The following is a 19,186-nucleotide window of genomic DNA, read 5'->3' on the forward strand; positions in this document are numbered from 1 at the left end:
AGATGGCAGAAGAAATCAAATGAACTTATCAGGGGAGCCTACATAGTTCAGCCAGTTGAGTGTCTGACTTTGGCTCAGATCATGATCTCGCTGTTTGTGGGCTCAAGCCCCACGATGGGCTCGGTGCTGACAGCTCAGAGCCTGGAGCCTGCTTCAGATTCTGTGTCTCCCTCTCTTAAAAATGAATAAATGTTAAAAAAAATAAAAATAAAGACAGATTATCAGACATTATCCAATTTGAAGAATAGAAGGGCAGAAGAAATATTTGAAGAAATAATGACTAACATCTTCCCATACTGATTTTAAGAGCATTACATTCCGAAAGGCTCCAATGAATCCCAAGTGTTATAAACACAGACCATATCTAGATGTATCTTAAACCGTTGAAAGCCAAGAAAGAGAAAATATTAAAAGAAGCAAAAGAAAAACGGGTCATCACAGACAGGTAACCAAATGATTACCAGATGACCTCTCATTCAAAACAAAGGCAACACTAAGGTGATATAATCTGAAACTCACCGTGATGAAGAGTGGGGTGGGGAACCCTGTCAGTGGGCATTCTATATCCAACCAAACTATCCTCTGAAAAATTAAAGATAGAATAGAAACATCCCCCAAATAAATAAAATCTGAGCTTTTGTTGCTAACAGATCCAACCTAGATAAAATACCAAAGAAAGTCTTTACACTGAAAGAAAATGATTCCAGAGGGTGCTCAGATTCACAGCAAGTAATGAACAGCATGGAAAATGATACTTATGTGATAAATATAAGAGACTGTGTATATGTATACACATATTTCTCTTCATACTCTTTAGAGTAATAATTAAAATAATTTAAAGTCATAATTATACCATTCTATTGAATTTATAATATAATATTAATATAATTTGTATGTCCACAATAGCACAGAGGAGAGGGTAGGAATGCAGCTACACCGATACAAATTTGCTAAATTTTACTGGAATTAACTCAATACTATGCTGAAGATGGTGATAAATTCAGGAAGCATGCTATAATCCCTAGAGTAACCACTAAAAGTGTAACTAAAAAAAACAGCTAAGAAATCAACACGCTTGGGGCGCCTAGGCAGCTCGGTTGGCTAAGCATCCAACTCTTGATCTCAGCTCAGGTCTTGATTTCAGGGTCGTGAGCTCAAGCCCTGCATTGGACTCTGCACGGGGTGTGAAGCCTGCTTTTAAAAAAAAAGAAAGAAAGAAAAAAAGAAAGAAAAGAAATCAACACTCTTAAGGGCATTCCTATCCCCATTATGTAGATGAGGAAATAAGTCCTGGGAGGTGAAATGACCTACAGAGTTAGGCTGGCCCTCAGGACCCCACACTCAGCACGCCAGGACTCAGAGCCAATTCACACCTTCCAGTGGGTCAGATGAAGACACCAGGCTGATTCCTCATCCATCAGTGAAGGGAAATTTCCTCAAAATATTCCTCAAAATAAATTACCTCCCAGTCTGTAAAAATACTTCCCTTGGCGTCCTAAAAAAATATTATTTTTATTAGTTTTCTACCCTAAAAATTACCGCATATAAGTAGATAGCAGGGGGAAGAGGGATGGCTTCTCAAGCCAAACGAGTTGGTGGCAGTGCCCAGCGAGCGCACACAAAAATACACGTCGTGGCACCCTTGCACTTTATTTTTTTTAATGTTTATTTATTTGAAAGAGAGAGAGAAAGAGAGACAGAGTGTGAGGGGGAGAGGGGCAGGGAGAGAAAGGGAGATACAGAATCGGAAGGAGGCTCCCGGCTCTGAGCTGCCACCACAGAGCCTAACCCAAAGCTCAAACTCACAAACCATGAGATCATGATCTGAGCCAAAGTCAGGCACTTAACCGACTGAGCCACCCAGGAGCCCACCGCTGCACTCTTTATGGATTTGGTCGGCATCCATTTATGTCTGCCTGAACCATCTTCCCATGCCCCTGCATGAAGCTCGGGCTGACATGCAAGAACAGTAAAATGTGCATAACATATGATTTCTCACTTTAACCATTTACGAGAGAAGTGAGCAGTGCTGGAAGGGGTTCATACCCTAGTCCTGCCTGCCAATGAGCTAGTTAATCCCATAAAGATAAAATCACTAAATTCTTTAATACTTATTTTTGAAGAAATGCCCGCTGATGTTTATTGTGCTTCACATTTTATAACACATTATTTATGAAACTAGAAATTTAATGAGCCTGTACTGCATGCCAGGGACTAAACTGAGTCCTCATCTGCTCTGTTATGTAATCCTCATAACTCCTCCCCAAGGCTAGCTTCTTTATTCTCATTTGACAGAAGAAGAAACTGAAGTTCAGAGTGGTTAAGAGGCATCGGATGGACACTTGCCAGGTCAGTTGGAGTTGTTCTGGGTGATTGTTAAACCAGATAGATCAGAGAAGGGAGGATGTTTTTAAAACAGCCTGAGGGGGTAGGGCATGTACCTTGAAATCAAGTACGCCTGTGTCTTCGTGCTCACATCTGACTGGTTACAAAAACAAATTTCTGCAGTGTCCTCATAGTTTCCTTTTAATGGCCACACTGATGTCCTCAGGTTAACAAGATCTCAGAGGTGGATCTGGACTAGTTCACAGATCAGAATTACAGACAGAGACAGCAGCAGGGGCTGCTCTGGCAAGGAACTGAACACGGGTTTAAGGACCACATCTTATTAATGAACAAATTTGAAAACCACGTTTCATAGAGCACATTAAATTTCCCCTGATGCTAATGTGTGATTAAAAAGTAAAATGACATAAATGCGTTTTAAAGCCACAGAGGTAATCACAGAAAGCAGCCAGCCACATCACAGCTAGGCACTGTCAGAAGGCCACAGTGTGCTGCGAGCTGACCGTGGCTTGGCAAGTCACAACCTACCTTTACGACTTCAGCTTTGGCGGGGTGCCTGGGTGGCTAAGTAGGTTAAGCATCCGTCCTCGGCTCAGGTCACAATCTCGCAGTTTGTTGGGCTCGGAGCTCAGAGCCTGGAGCCTGCTTTGGATTCTGTGCCTCCCCCTCTCTCTGCTCCTTTCCCACTCCCACTCTTTGTCTCTATCTCTCTCAAAAATAAATAAACGTTAAAAAAAATTTTTTTTAAAGACATTAGCTTTGGTTTAGTCCTCTTTAGCTAATACAAACATTCACTGGAATTTTGCCTATGATGGCAACACATAAGAAAATGGCATTCTTTATTTCAACAAACCTGGAATATCTCTACAGTGTGACAGAATCAGTACAATGTTCCTCGTGCCCATCTGTCTACACTGAGAAAAACCTAACCCCATGCTTGAGGTGTTACCAGTGTACGCAGAACACATTACAGGAGTCTGATCTCCACACACGCAAACATCTTCATGCCTGAGAACACCCTTGCAAACACCCAAAGAGAAGATTTACCTCTTAGCTAGGGGTTAACAGAAACACATGACAGTAGGACATACATCTTGATAGAAAAATATTTAAAGGTTTTAATTCTCTGAATGCCACGAGTTAACATTTTATGATCACCCTTTGAAAACAGGGCATTTGGGAGCAATTTGAAGGTTTCCAAATCAGTACAAAGCTGATTAAATCCAGAGTCACTTTCACAGATTGCAAAATGACTTCCTTAGAAAAGCAAGGCAGCCGGGGCCGGGGTGGGTCTGTCACCATACTCAGCTAAGTCTCTGTTGGGCACAGAGTCCACGGGCTCTGCCACTCTGTGAAGCTCCTTGGTACAGTGACGCTTTATTACATGTGTTCCTTGAAGAACCACTTCTGGTGTTCCGAGTTGGTACAGAGCCGTAGGAATGGTACGAAGCTGTCACTGAATGCCTTCTTCTCAGCCTGGACGCATTTGTTGGACTGTACGTGAAATAGGGAGCCATCCTACGAGAGAGAATACATACTGGCTGTTTAAGAGAAATACAAATTATTCCTCAGAAAGTATCTTTTTCCTTAAAATGTGTTAAGAGCTCAGATGATTTTTACTATTACAGAAATACTTACTGAGCACTACGTCTGCTCTGTGCTGAGGCACCCAGGGCCGCCTGTGCGTAGACAGGGCCAGGCGTGGACAAGCTCGTCAGGCTCGCCTCTCAGGGGAGCTCCTCACCAGGGTCCCTAGCTCCACCGGCAGGGCCAGTGGTGCCACCTGCTGGCTGCTCTGGGGATCTGCCAGACCCCACGTCTCCTCGCTACTGCTACTCTTCTTCAGAGAAATCAGGATCAAAGATCCTTTATTATGTCATTCACTTCCTTTAAGTCAACTTAATTCCAGCCCTGGCGACCTCCTTCTCTTACGTTTGCAGAATGCAGAATCAGGAAACTTGGCTGCAGCCCCAGCTCAGCCAGAGAACAGCTGGGCGGGGGGACAAGTCACCTGAGGACACGGGTTCTGCGGGACTGTGCCAATTGCCCCATCCCCCAAAGATCATGGTCCTCTTTAATGCCTTCCCCTTCTCTTCCTTTTCCCAACTGTTCTTGAGTTAGCTAAGCAAGCCTCTTCCCCCATCCTGGAGTTTGTTTTTTCTCTCCACCTCTCTGCTGTAAGCTTAAGTTCCCAGGGAACTTAATCATGGCTGAGCAAGTGACATACTTGTCACAGGGAAGGAGAAACCTTTAGGAATAAAATTATATGCAGAAGAATCTCAAAAATATTAACCCTGAAAACCCTTAAAAGAGCTCAAACGTTGCCTTCAGAGTACCATAAAAGGAAATCATTAAATATAGCATCCCTTTTCACACCTTTCTAAGGAAACTTACTTTTCTTTAATTGGTCACTGAAATTTAAGATAAAATTTTAATGACATTTCAAACCAATTTTATGATTTCTAGCTTGCATGACTATTCCTTGAGGGCTTACACAAAGTTAGAAGAAACGAGAGAAGGAGACAGGGGCTGGCAATGCAGAGAACCACAGACCAGGGGTTTGCAGAAGTCTCTTCCCTCTTATTTTTGATATCAGAGGGATAGCACCACGGTGCAGGCTTGTCCAGGTAGCCCGCAAATTTCACTGATAATCATATTTGCTACAGGAAAGTGTACTCCAACTTCTAATCGTGCTTAGAATTAACCCATTTATTACCAAATGAGACCACTCTTCCCATCCCTGGGGCCAGGCTGGAAATGAAAGCTTCCTATGAAGATAAAAGTGAACTCATTTCTTCTTTTGAATTATTTTCTTTGGATTTACTCCCTCGAGTGCTTTTTTTTTTTTTAGATTTGACAGATACACAAGCGGCATTACGGCCTGTTGCCAAGTGTGGCGGGGCTAGCGCCTTGCGGGCCTGAAATAATACCCAATTCCAAAGCAACATTCACTATTCAATGAGAGCCGGCTCCATCAGAGAGAGGTTTTCTTGGTGATTACCCTGCAGGCAACAACTGATCTTTCTAGAGATTTATGGTTTCCAAGGACTATTTCTGCTGTATATCTAATCTACACTAGAGGTAGACAGGTTGCTATTATTGCTCCCATTTTATAGCTGGGGAAAATGAGGCTTAACGAAATAGAGTAGCTTGCCCCTGGATCGAACCTCACATCCTCACACGTTAGCTATTGGTTTCACTCATTTAAAGCCCATTTCATCATTTGGGGCGCCTGGGTGGCTTAGTCGGTTAAGCGTCTGACTTTCACTTTGGTCATGATCTCGCGGTTCATGGGCTCGAGCCCCGCGTCGGGCTCTGTGCTGATGCCAGCTCGGAGCCTGAAGCCTGTTTCAGAGTCTGTGACTCCCTCTCTCTCTGACCCTCCCCTGCTCACGGTCTCTCTCTCTCTTAGAAATAAATAAAAATATTTAAAAATAAAATAAAATAAAATAAAGCCCATTTCATCTTCGAGTGTGTCCACGATAGCTCCTCACTCTAGGACTGTGGCTCACGGTCTAAGGAGACTGGAATGACCAGACAGGAGTCAAAGCACTCCTGATGCTGGGTGCTGGGCCCCCGACCATACTCTTGGGTCCATGGTGAACTCCTCGGTCTCCCATAGGTGGCCGCATCCCTGAGACCCTCGAGGACAGTGTCAGGGAGCATGCCTTACCTCCACTCTCCCCTCCGCAGCCTACGGACCGAGAACAAGGAGGGCAGCAGACTGTTCCCTTACCTCCCGCAAGATGAACTTCTGATTCTCGGGGGCAGTTTCCTGGCAGAGTTGCATGATGAGAATGTCCATTCCTGCGTCCACAGCGATGCAGGCCTCTGGCTGGTGAGTGTTATAGCGTATTTCATTCTGGGACGTGTACTCGAAAAACTAAAAACGGAGCAGCCAATCGTGCACCAGTTACTCTCAGATGTGGAAAGAGGGAGATGGCTGGACGAGAGCCCAGGGTGACTCGGATCTGGAAGAAACTCGAATCCCACCCGGTCATCTCTAGGTGTCAGACACTTCTTAGGGCAGGAAGGCTTTGAAGGTCCAAGGAACCAATATTTCCCTGTTCTCCGTCTCCTGCATCCTCCACGGGCCCGCCCTGGTGGTTTATCTGCCTCCGGGGCTGGGACCCTATTGCAATGCACAGACCTTCCCTTCCAGAACTTGCTCCCCTGCCCAGCCTGATGCTCAGCGCTTATCCCAGACACAAGTGCCCAGGCGGCCAGCCATTGCCCTAAACACGGCTTTACGTGACACTGTCCATCAAAACCTAGAATTCTCCTCAAGCATTCATTCTAAGGAAGTCATCCGACTCGCAGATCTGTTGCTTCCCCACCCCCCCTTTTTTTCTGACCAGAGATTAGTGGCAGGGTTACTTTACCATCACAAAAACAGGCAGGCAGGGGACCAGTTAACTAAAGGTAATACACCCACACAAAGGATTATCAAGAGGCCATTAGGAATGACATTCTCAAATTATGTCTAATAACACACAAAAAGTACGATGAAATAAGTGGAAAGAATGGAATATAAAGCGTATACACATTGTGATAATAACTATTTAAAACACATCATCCAAAGGCCTTGCAAAAGAAAGGAAGGAAATAACCACGTCTTAATTCTAATGGTGGCTGTTGGGTCCTGTCATTCACTTACTGCTTATATTTCCCAAATATTCTGCAAGAGCATATAGTACCCTTATAATGCAAAAAAAAATCAAATATTTATTTAAAAACAAAACAGAGATTTCCCCTCATTTCTCTCTTTAAAGACCCACACCAATGGTCCCTTGAGCATGCAGGCTCCTGCTGTCTGCTGTCTCTTGTCTCAAGAATGTCAAACTGCAGAGAAGGAGCACCTACCTGGTTCTGACCCAATCCATGGCAGTGGTAGAGAAGGACCTGGTGTCCCACGATTTGGTTTTCATTGGGAGGGTTATAGTCAAAGCAGTAATCCTTCAGTCCTTTGTTCTGGAGCTAAACAAAACATAAAGGTGGCACTTGCGTCCAGATTTATACACAATAGATCCCACTCAAGGCCCCGACGGTAATGACTCCATTGGAGAGGAGTCATTGAGTCAAGAACCGGACTCAATGGTTAAGAGCTCCTTAGATTGTTAGTTTTGCAAGTGCCTTCACATTCTATACCATAGGCAAGAATCATAACCCCCATTTCCAAAGATAAATGTGAGTTGCAGACAGACCAACTCTTTATGGTTGAAAGCTCTTATCTCTCTAGTTCTTATTGGTGCAGCCTTATTACTGCACTGGTCTGTGCAGTGCAGAGTTGGGTTGTTGCCTCACACCTGTACCAAGGACCCCTGTAAGTAGGCATCTGCAAAAGATGTTCCATGTGAGAGACTCACCATTTCCCAGATGAGAAGTCCACCATTCTAGACTACAGCAACAGCACAATACAGAGCCAATGACTAGCTCAAGGTCACGCAGTGGAGACGCCTGAGTCTGAATCCAGGAACTCAGACTCCAAGTCCAGTGCTCTCTCCATCGTTCAATGCTGCCTCATTTAATGTCATGTCTAAGGTACCTTTTAGATCTAAAGCCCTTCAATCATTCTAAGAGAAAAAACCATGCACCTATCTCCCTTTCAGGAGCCTCCAAGGAAAGACACACACCTTCCAAACCCCTTTCTGGAGAGTTCAAAGACCCCTCAACGAACTCTGTGTGTACCCTTCTTCTTCCCCGGCCCTTGTCTACCTTTGACTAGCCCGTTTCTGAAGATAAAACTCAGCCATATTGCAGGAAGTTTCCACAATCTAACCCACTAGCTCACAAAGCACAGACTTCCATGTTCCTGAAGTCCCTTTGCTTTGTGAAGAAATCTGGGAACAGGAGACACTTAGAATAGTCAGAGCATCTCAGATTTGGAAGGGCTCAAATGTCACCTAGCCAAGTAGTCCCCACACTTGACCACCAAAGGACAGTGACCTCAAATGAACTCCCTATGTTCAGAAAGATTTGAAAGAAACTGAAAAAACACTAAAAGAGAGGTGGGAGCCTCTACAAACTAAAACTGAGATAAACTAAGCTAGCTGAATCAAGTTGGTGAAACAGAAAGAAGAATGATATTAAGTGACTTTAGAACATTCCATAGTTTGTTTGTTTGTTTGTTTTTTTGGAACATTTCATGTTTGATTACATTTTCTTCGCGACCTATATTCTATAAACAAATAGAGCTGCAAAGAAATCTTAAATCTCATTCAGTATCACACTGTCAGTGGTAACAGTGTATTATTATTTTGAAACTACTTTAAATATCTTTTTTTTAATTCTCTTAAAGTTTATTATTTTTAAAAATCTTTTTTATTTATTTCTGAGAGAGAGAAAGAGAGGCAGTGTGAGCATGGGAGGGTGAGAGAGAGAGGGAAATATAGCATCTGAAGCAGGCTCCAGGCTCTGAGCTAGCTGTCAGCACAGAGCCTGACATGGGGTTTGAACCCACGAACCATTAGATCATGACCTAGGCCAAAGTCAGATGCTTAACCGACTGAGCCACCCAGGCACCCCTTAAATATCTTTTAAGACAAAGCAAATAAGTATATGTTAATATTTTTGAAACTAAGACTTTCTGTGTAAGAAAAAAGAAATACAAGTAATATCAAAGAAATTAATCTTTTGATAATTAATATCAAAGAAAAAAATATCCTGTAAGATTACATTTGAATTTAGATATCAGTATGGACTTATGATTTATTTCTCAAAAATATGCATTTCCTTTCTCTACCCACTGAAAAACTATGGCGCTGTGCATCCCACACGGTACCCACTGGCCACATGTGGCTACTGGCGACTTGAAACGTGACCAAGCCCAAATCAAGATATGCAGTGAATGTAAAATACACAGCAGATTTCAAGACAGTATGAGAAAAAGAGGTAATGCATCTCGATAAATTTTTACATTGACTACATGTTGAAATGATAATGCTGGGGATACACTGAATTAAATAAAATATATTATTAACTTTACTTGCTCCTTTTGAAAATATGGTTACTAGGGGCACCTGGGTGGCTCAGTTGGTTGAGTGTCCGACTTCAGCTCAGGTCACAATCTTGCGGTTTGTGGGTTTGAGCCCCATGTCAGGCTCTGTGCTGTCAGGTTGGAGCCTGGAGCCTGCTTCTGATCCTCTGTCCCCCTCTCTCTGCCCCTCTCATGCTTGTGCTCTCTTCCCAAAAATACATAAATAGAGTGCCTGGGTGGCTTAGTCAGTTATGTGTCCTGCTTCAGCTCAGGTCATGATCTCACAGTCTGTGAGGTCCATGGGTTTGAGCCCCGCATTGGGCTCTGTGCTGACAGCTCAGAGCCTGGAGCCTGGTTTGGATTCTGTGTCTCCCTCTCTCGCTGCTCCTCCCCTACTTGTGCTCTGTCTCTCTGTCTCTCAAAAATAAACATTAAATTTTTTTTAATAAATAAATAAACTTTAAAAATAAAGCAAAATATAGTAAGTAAGCAACATTTAATTACTTATGTGGCCAGCGTTACGTTTCTGGTATGGAGCATGATCTATATACAGAGACCACCGCTGGCATCTGGACTGTGGGATCTGGACAGTGCTCCCCACTGAAAAGCTCAGAGGCTCCAGGACGGATGGCAGCAAATGCAAAAGACAAGCATGGCCAGGATCAAGGGAGAAATCAGGCCACTACAAGGGGTCAAGATCACAGAAGCCAAAATAAAGAGGTTCTCACCAGCCAAAGATGGACAACCTGACTAGTTCAAAGAAAAAAACAACCAACAGACGAACGGCAGCACAGCGGCCACATAAAACCCCACTGCCTTACAGTGATGCTCAAGGAAAGAAAATGCCAAAAAGCAAATGAGCCAACAAACAAACAAAGCAACCCCATCAATACAACTGGAGGAACCTGAAGCACTAACTCTTACTCCGAAAACAGGCAAATAAAGAGAAGGACTTAAAATTTTGTTATGCCTTTTCTTTAAAAATTTTTAAGTATTTTATTTATTTCTGAGAGAGAGAGAGACAGCGTGAGCAGGGGAAGGTCAGAGAGAGAGGGAGACCCAGAATCTGAAACAGGCTCCAGGCTCTGAGCTGGCTGTCAGCACAGAGCTCGACGCGGGGCTCGAACCCACAAACCGCGAGATCATGACCTGAGCTGAAGTCGGACGCTTAACCAACTGAGCCACCCAGGCGCCCTTCTTTTTAAAAATTTTCTTAAGTTCATTTTTTTATTTTGATAGAGAAAGAGACTGAGCATGGGAGGGGCAGAGAGAGAAAGAGAGAGAGAGAGAGAGAGAGAGAGAGAATCCCAAGCAGGCTTCACACTATCAGTGCAGAGCCTGATGTGGGGTTCGATCTCATGAACTGGGAGATCATGACCTGAGCTGAAATCAAGGGTTGGATGCCTAACTGACTGAGTCACCCATGTGCCCCAAAATTTGTTATGCCTTCTCTGTATGAACTCTAAATTTCATGGATACCAAATGGTCCCAGTTTAACAAGGGAACATTCTTCTTTTACAAAAACATCTCAGCTAATAATGCAGAAGAAAGGAAAGGATTAGAAAAAGCACAATTTGACAGCCCCACTTGAAGTTTGGGTCTGTTGATGATAATTTTTTTTTTAATATTTTTATTTATTTCTCGGAGAGAGAGAGGGACAGCGTGAGCAGGGGAGGTCAGAGAGAGAGGGAGATGCAGACTCTGAAATAGGCTCCAGGCTCTGAGCTGGCAGTCAGCACAGAGCCCGACGCGGGGCTCGAACCCACGAACCGCGAGACCACGAACCGCGAGATCATGACCTAAGCGAAAGTCGGACGCTTAACCGACTAAGCCACCCAGGCGCCCCGGGTCTGTTGATGATTATTAACAGTTACAGAAATCGCGAGAGGAGGCTGATGTGGCCCCTGATGGTGGCCGGTCCCGGAGAGGCCCCATGGACCCGCTGATCAATCTCATTGCTAGAAGCAGGACAACTAGAGGTTAGGTGCTCTGCGTTGCTGAAGCAGGAGCAGAAAACAGACGTGTGAAGTATTCTTGCCATAAAAGGCTGATGAGTCCAATTCCACTCAGCCCTTTGGACCTCACTTCCATTTTAAGGACTATGGGTGAGGGAGGCACAATTTAAGAGACACCACGAGGACGCAGTTAGGTAATGCCAAGGGTAAAACGTGCAACTGGACAATGGGTGCTGTTTCTTTCAACAATATTAGCAAAAGTGGGGAGTGCGGAGGGAAGAGGTCTGCCTTAAATGAAGGAGATGCGGGAGGGAAGATGTGGCAGCCAACCACAATGTAAGACCTCATCTGGACCCTGGGGTTGGAATGAGCCAGTTACCCCAACAGAGGTGTGAAAAAGTAGGGGAATCTGGGTAAGGGCTAGATATTAAAGGGTACCAAGAAACTACTGCTCACTTGATGGGGTGTGATAATGGCCTGTGATTTTAGAAGACACCATCCATACAAATGTGCGTGTGGAAGCAAACAGGAGTGAAATGACAGGATGCCTGGGGTTTGCTTGAGTGAAGGGAAGTGTGAGAGGTTGGAGCAGAGGAGACAGAAAGCAACAGAGGCAAAATCATCATAATTCTAGAAGTTCGGGGACAGGGTTCATTACATCATTCTCTCTGCTTGAACCTTTTCATAACGAAGACTGAATTTAATGCATTAATGTCCTGCTTTGTATTTATCAAAGACTTCCAGAATGGAACACGGGCACTTCTGATCAACAACACAGCAGAGGACACTTTCCTAAGTTGGTGTCGTTCCTCCCAAAAGCCAAAGGCACTGGACATTTTGGTTGGCTTCATCCCAGAGACATTTCTTTCAGGTTCTCTGAAATAACTGAAGTGACTCTTCTCCCTCCACTACTGCCTTTAGCAATCCCCAGGTTGGGAAATATTAACTGGTCCAGCCATTTGAAGCTTGAAGTAATGTGAAACCCAACATGGGAACACTAAGTGAGCCTCAGTTTCTTCGTCTATAAAATGGGAGGCTTATAGTCACCAATTTGGAGACGGCTTCTAGTGCTGCCATTCCAGACTTGAGGCCCAGACATAGGGAGATGGAAAGACAGTGGATGAAAGCGGGGAGGGGAGCAGGGGCGAGGAAGGCTAGCAGTCCCCAAGAAGGGGCCTTTCTTGGCCAGGACTGGTTGTTCAGAAAAGCCCCTACCCACCACAGGCCCGTCACGCTCACCATCCCAAAGAAGCCAGGCCTGTCTTCAGGCACGTGAAGTTCTGGGTACACGTTCTCCAAGAACCACCTGAAGTCCTTACACTGGAGCTTTGCACGGAGCTGCTTCCTCTCTGTCACATCGCCAAAGGGCTCCTGAGGAAACAGCAAAAGCAGTGAGTCCCTGCAGGTTATGTGCTTCCCATCAAAGCCTTATCTCCACGGATACTCTCTTCCTCCACAGCATTTACTCAGCATCCACAGTGTGCTGGGCCCTGTACAGACCAGTGATAGCACCTGGCAGGAGAGCCCGTCACACAAACAACTGCATTCTCGGGTGCTCTCACTACAAGGAGGTGTGGCCAGGTGCACAAGGGAAGGTCCCAAAGCACCTGGTAATGAAGTCTGGGAGCCGAGTCCTGGGGCTGGACCCATGTATCTGCACCATCGAGGCGTGTATGATCACAGAGCAGCGAACATCCATAGAGTACACACACCCTGACGTTCTGAACTACTCCTGATTCCTGAAGCGTTCACTTTCAAACACAGAATATTCTCAATGTAGTCACGTGCATAGACCTTATGTGCTCAACAAACTGACATCTGCAGATATGCTTACAATGTTAAGTGCCAAGTGCTGTAGTGATAAATACTTGGGAAGTTTAGTTTTCTGGACAAAACAAGTGATTAAGAACTTCTAAATAATTGGGGCGCCTGAGTGGCTCAGTTGGTTAAGCTTCCAACTTCAGCTCAGGTCATGATCTCACCGTTCGTGAGTTCAAGACCCACATCAGGCTCTGTGCTGACAGCTCAGAGCCTGGAACCTATTTTGGATTCTGTGTCTCCTTCTCTTTCTGTCCCTCCCCTCTCCCACTCTGTGTCTCTCTCTCTCTCTCTAAAAAATAAATATACATTACAAAATTTTTTAAACTTCTAAATAATTAAATAAAGCAAGCATCTATTTAGCATAGCCACGAGAGCAATGTCGAGCGCTATTACTGCCCTTGCACTATGATGTTAAAGTAGTAAAATTTAACAGGCTAAATATGTAACAAAATGGTAACCACAGGAAAAAGTTTGAGCAAAATTTCAGATTTTTACTTAATTTCCCAGAGGGTCTTCTTTTGATAAGTCATTGTACCTCATCGTCAACCAAATATCCATTTTAACACTCAGCCATGGGCATACATACAAAAGGTATGTCATTCTCTGGGAACCTCGGAAAGAGAGAGCTGTGGGTGCCAGACTGGGTAACAGGAAGGAGCAAATGTTTCCACCCTGCAGTCTTGGGCAGGACAGAGGAACCAATGGCCATGGAGCCCAGAGGCAGAGAGGTGCCAAGGGGAAGGTCAGGGGCAGGTCCATAGGGCTCTGCAGAGCAGGGAGCAGGCTCCACACGCCCCAGGCTCAGTTCTGCCCACATCCCCCACAAGGCCTTAGACAAGCTCTCTGAGCTTCAGTTCTGGCATCTATAAAGTGGGAGTTGGGGTGCCTTAGTGGCTCAGTCAGTTGAGTGTCTGACTGTTCAGGTCATGATCTCGTAGTTCATGAGTTCGAGCCCCGTGTCAGGCTCTGTGCTGACAGCTCAGAGCCTGGAACCTGCTTCAGATTCTGTGTCTCCCTCTCTGGCCCTCCCCCATTCATACACTGTCTATCAAAAATAAACAAACATTTAAAAAAGTAATAATAAATAAAAAATGAGAATTTCATAGCTATCCTGAAGGGCTGTTGTAAGGATTCAGAAAAAGAGATGTTCATTTTCATTTTAGCGTGTGCTAGTGCAGAGTGGGCACCCAGTCCGGGGGCCCGCAGAGCCGGCCAGTGCAGACCAGTGGACCTCTTTGCTAAAGCTTATTTGTGACCCTAAAATAAATACCTGTGGCTTTGTACCACCACCGTCATCTGCAAACACGTCCAGAGAGAGGTGAAAAATCCGAGCCACCCCACCTGATGCTCCTAGCTGAGATCACGTCTCAGCTTGTCCACCCAGTGCCACTTTTTCAGGCTTTGCCGCATTGTGTCGGTGACCTCACTGTTTAAGAGGCCCCCAAGTGCGGTGCTGAGGGGCTGGCTAGTGTTCCTCGGGGCAAGAGGTTGTGTTGTGCCTGGGGGAGAGAGTGTGTGGCTTAGGCACGCATTACCGGGCTGTTGGCCATAAGTCCAAGGGAAAGAATCTTTCAAGAGAAATATACATAAAACCAAGTTATATATTGATCCATTGGTAAAAATGTCAACCTGCAAGAGGCCTGAAGGAAGCTAATGTGTATTTCCCCGAGAAGCCGAGGCCTCCGTAGTCTTGAATGCAGTGTTTGCAATGACAACACAGACCATAATTACTGTGAATAATGAGAATCAATATGAATGCATTATTATAAAAGCAGGAATAAAGTCTTCCCCTACTTGTATCTATTTCTGGAACCAGGTCCACGATGGTGGTTGGGGGGTAGAATAAGGGGCTCAGCTGGGGTGCAGGTGGGCGGGGGAACTCACCAAGCGGGCATGGGGGCTGCGATGGTAGTAGAGTTCTTTATATTCATCCATCCACACTTCAGCCGCTCGGACACTGTTGGCCAGAGCCTTACTGCGGGAGTAGGGAGCTTGCTTGGGGAAAACGTGGCCAACGTGAGAGCACGGGTGTGTCTCCAAGGTCCCACCGCACTGCCAGATCTGTGCACAGAGCAGGGAGGAGGCCAGGTGGGTGAGTGGCGGGAGGAGGGAAGGGAGAGCTGCTGGTCCACAGCGCCTGCAGCAAGGAGGCCGGGCACACAGACATCATGATGAACACTGCCGGGGCCTCACCCTCCATGGGATAGGAGGCCACCTCCCCTGCACATTCAGGACACAGACTGCAGTCAAGGAGCAAGAACACAGCCCCAAAGACAAATAAGCCTTCAGAAGCAAGATCCCAAAGTTCATGCACCAGAGCTCATGCACTTGACTCTCAGGAGCACCCATATCTGGCCTCACTGGGAACCCATTACTCATTATGTAGAACCCAGGCTCGTTACCTGATCTCCTAGCCACAGAAGATAGGAAAGCAGCAAGTAAGAAGAGAGGTTTGGAAGGGGGAAAGGAAGAACTTCTAGAGGGAGGCGGAGCAGCCTGACACCTGGGAAGAGGCAGAAAGACCATTAAAGCACATCCTTGACCTCAACGGGCTGACTTGTCTGAGACCGTCCCATGCTGGGGCAGAGGGCCATGAACACCCCACTGTCCCCAGGATCCACGACCAGGGGTAGTATCTGGTACTTAATCACGGCGGGTGTGAGTCCTCAGAGGAGGGCCAATTCTTATTAACTCTTTCTAAGCAGGACACCATATAAAATACTACAGAAATTCAAAATTTTCTATTAAAAAGTAGAGACGTTGGCATAAAATGTTGATACTTAAAGGACAGGATTCGGTTAACTGGAAAACCCACTGAAATGCTAGTGGCTTCTCAAAGGGGCCATCTGTGGGCCTTGATCAGCAGAATCAGGAAGTGGGCTTGTCCCAAAAAGCAGATTCCTGCCCTACCAAAAATCTACTGAACCTCACTTTTTGGAGACTATACCTATAAATGTGCCTTTTTAAACAAGTTCTTTGTTAAACGACACTCATATGTGGCAGAGTTTGAAAGTCACTGTGCTAAACAGGTTATTTCATAAGTAAACAAGCAAATCAAGGCTCCAAACGATGGGTGTGGGAAGAAAGGGCCTGGGGTTTAGCCCCGTCTCTGCCACTCACTGTGTGGGTGAACTTGAGCCAGTCACTTCCCCTCTCTGGGCCCCAGTTTCTCCCCGCTGTAGTGAGAGAAAAGTACTAGGTGACCTGCAAGGCCCTTCCCTGCCCCAGATCTATGAAAAGGACACTTTTGTAAAAGTTCAAACAAGAAGGCAAGCAGGTTTGCAGGATGTGAATGCTACTAGTATCATCTTTCAGGATCAGTAGATAAAAACCGCTAAAAACCGCAAGGTGGAGAAGTCCGCCAGGTTCTCCTGGCAAATCCCATCATTCCCAGACAGACAGAGAGGACAGGTGAAGGGTGAGTCCAAAGAGAAGACCGGAATACTTACCCTGAAGGAGAATTCGAGGTTTTCTCCGCCCCAAACTTCCATTCCTGTATCATAAGACCCCAGATATTCAAAATATTTCTTACTCACAGCAAACAGCCCTCCAGCCATTGTTGGAGACCTAGGAGAGTGTGACAACCATGTTGTAGTGTGAGTAGCAGGTAAACTGTCCACCGGCTGCCCAGCCGCCTCTGCGCTCTGTACCAAGACTTGCACCGGGCCCGGAGGCATAGATGTGCCCCACAGTCCCTGCCCTCGGGAGGCTCAGCAACATCTCAACAGGCAGCGCCTTGTGGGCACAGAGGGGAGATTCTGGGGCAGGTGCGTAGGGTTCAGTTTCCCAGAGGAAACGAGGCCCGAAGAACATGGAGGAGTTGGCAGAAGAGAGGAATGGAATGTTTCTCCCAGAAGATACCAGCATGAGCACAGGCCTGAGAGCGAGATAAAACCTTGCACCTCTAGAAGCACAGATGACACGGAGAGTTCAGGAGACACGCTCCCCAAGAGGATGGCTGGCGCTGGGCTGCAGTGGCCTTGGTCACACGGTCACAGGGAGCATAGAAGACCACAGGAGGCAACTCTTTCTTAAAGCTCCCCCGGGGCCCATTCCTCTCCTGCATGAGTGGCCTCCCTCCAGGACCCCGATGGCCAGTTTTGGCCTGCTTCTTCAGCCAGCCTTCTTTTCTGCCCAGCAGGTTCCTCTGGCTCTAGAAATGGCCCAAGCCTTCCCTCCTACCACAGCAGAAAGCTGAAAGGTCAACACACCAAGAGATGCAGGGGCCGAGGAATGTGTTCGGAAGTAGAAAGCTGTCCATCATCAAGAGTCTAACTGTTTAAAAATGTCAGTGCTTCTGGGCCTTGCCGAAGTGTTGGCTTTCCTGCATTCCAAGCTCTGGGCCAACAAGAAAAGGACAGGAAGATTCCCTATGGAAGGGAAGGCTCTAGACTACAAAGCACTTCCACGTGTTTCATCCTTAAATCTAGGGAATAGGCAGGGTAGATATGCTTGTACCTATTTCACAGGTGAGGAAACTGAGGCCCAGGGATATTAGAAGAAGGGAAGGGGAGCTGGCCATGACACCCCTGAGCACATGTGTGTGTGTGTTGGGTGGGGGGACCATGGGAGTTCATGTCAGTTTCCCAGGCTGGAGGTGTGACCCTGGATAAGATCCTTCCTACTCTGAACCTCAGTTTACAAATCTGTTTGGTGAAAGGTTGAGTAGGATGTCGCTCAGGACTCCTACAGAAGCCTGGGTGTCACCACAATCCCTGCCTTCCCCCTTCCCACTCAGTCTCTCTCAGTTCCTCCACCACAACATCTCTGGAATACTCCGTTTCCCTCCATCTTCTTCTGCACCAGCATTCCTGACTCGAAGATTATGATGCCTCCTAACAAGGTCCCTGCCCACGGCCCTGCCCCCTCCAGGCCCCTTGCCAACATGGCATCCAGCAATCTTTAAAGAATGCAACAGGCAAATGGTATTTCCAGCTCAAATCCCTTCAGTGGCTTCTACCCTCTCAGGGTAAAGTCCAAAGCCCCGTCTTTGGCCTTGCAGGCTGGACATGACTTGGCCTTGTTCATTTCTCTACCCCCATCTCTCGTTTTCTTTATTTATTTTTGAGAGAGAGAGAGAGCATAAGCAGGGGAGAGGCAGAGAGAGAGAGAATCCAAGCAGGCTCCACACTGACAGTGTGCCCCATGTGGGGCTCAAACTCATGACCTGAGGCAAAATCAAGAGTCAGACACTTGGGGCGCCTGGGTGGCTTAGTCGGTTAAGCGTCCGACTTTCGCTTAGGTCATGATCTCGCGGTTCGTGGGTTCGGGCCCCGCGTCGGGCTCTGTGCTGACTGCCAGCTCAGAGCCTGGAGCCTGTTTCAGTCTGTGACTCCCTCTCTCTCTGACCCTCCCCTGCTCACACTGTCTCTCTCTCTCTCTCCTAGAAATAAATAAAAACATTAAAAAAAAAAAAAAAATTTAAAAAAAAAGAGTCAGACACTTAGCCACCCAGGCACCCCTCTACCAACCATCTCTTAAGACTGTATTTCCCTAGGTATTTCCCTCTGTATTTCCATAGGTATTTCCCTCTGGCCAGTGGCTCATCTCAAGGCCTCACCCAAACATGGGTGCAGATCTAGGACACCATTTCCAGCTCAACACACCAGCAATAATGCTGATGTCTGACCTCCATCTGCCTGACTCCTATACCTACCCCCTATTTGGTCCTGAAATTGGAAGGGAAGGAAGAAGCCTCAAAGAATGAGAGCAACTAACTCCCCGCTGAACCCACTCTACTCAGACTCAGGCTCACCCACTGGCCAAAGGTGGCCCATTCACCCCAGGTCCACCTATCGCCCACTTGAAAAAGGACCTGACGGCATGTCCTCAAAATGTTAAGCATGAAACTATCATATGACCCACCAAGTGCGCTCCTGGGTGTGCACCTCAAAAACCTGAAAACAGGGACTCAAACAGGTAACGGTATATCAATATTCACAACTGCATTGTTCACAATAACCAAATGGTAGAAACAACCCGTGGCCATCAGCAGGTGAATGGATACATAAACATGGATGTCTGTACAGTAGAATATTGTTTTCAGCCATAAAAAGGAGTGGGTTCTGGAAGAACCTTGAAAACATTA

At 46.2% G+C, this 19,186-nt stretch overlaps 1 protein-coding gene across 2 annotated transcripts in view; it reads right to left on the reverse strand.

Moving 5' to 3' along the window:
- Positions 1–3,440: 3,440 nt before the first annotated feature.
- The window catches only part of GALNT12 (polypeptide N-acetylgalactosaminyltransferase 12), a 40,067-nt gene continuing 24,321 nt past the window's right edge, over positions 3,441–19,186 (reverse strand). For both annotated transcript variants that reach the window (XM_039234859.1, XM_039234858.1), the window contains 6 exons: positions 16,548–16,665; positions 14,983–15,159; positions 12,517–12,648; positions 7,210–7,323; positions 6,083–6,229; positions 3,441–3,864 (listed from right to left, as the gene is read on the reverse strand). In XM_039234859.1, coding sequence (XP_039090790.1) covers positions 3,727–3,864; positions 6,083–6,229; positions 7,210–7,323; positions 12,517–12,648; positions 14,983–15,159; positions 16,548–16,665 — 826 coding nt within the window. In that variant the 3' untranslated portion in view covers positions 3,441–3,726. The remainder of the gene's footprint in view (positions 3,865–6,082; positions 6,230–7,209; positions 7,324–12,516; positions 12,649–14,982; positions 15,160–16,547; positions 16,666–19,186) is intronic.

The sequence above is a fragment of the Hyaena hyaena genome, unplaced genomic scaffold (genome assembly GCF_003009895.1).
Source record: "Hyaena hyaena isolate Hyena2069 unplaced genomic scaffold, ASM300989v1 scaffold_93, whole genome shotgun sequence".
In the NCBI taxonomy this organism is placed as follows: Eukaryota; Metazoa; Chordata; class Mammalia; order Carnivora; family Hyaenidae; genus Hyaena; species Hyaena hyaena.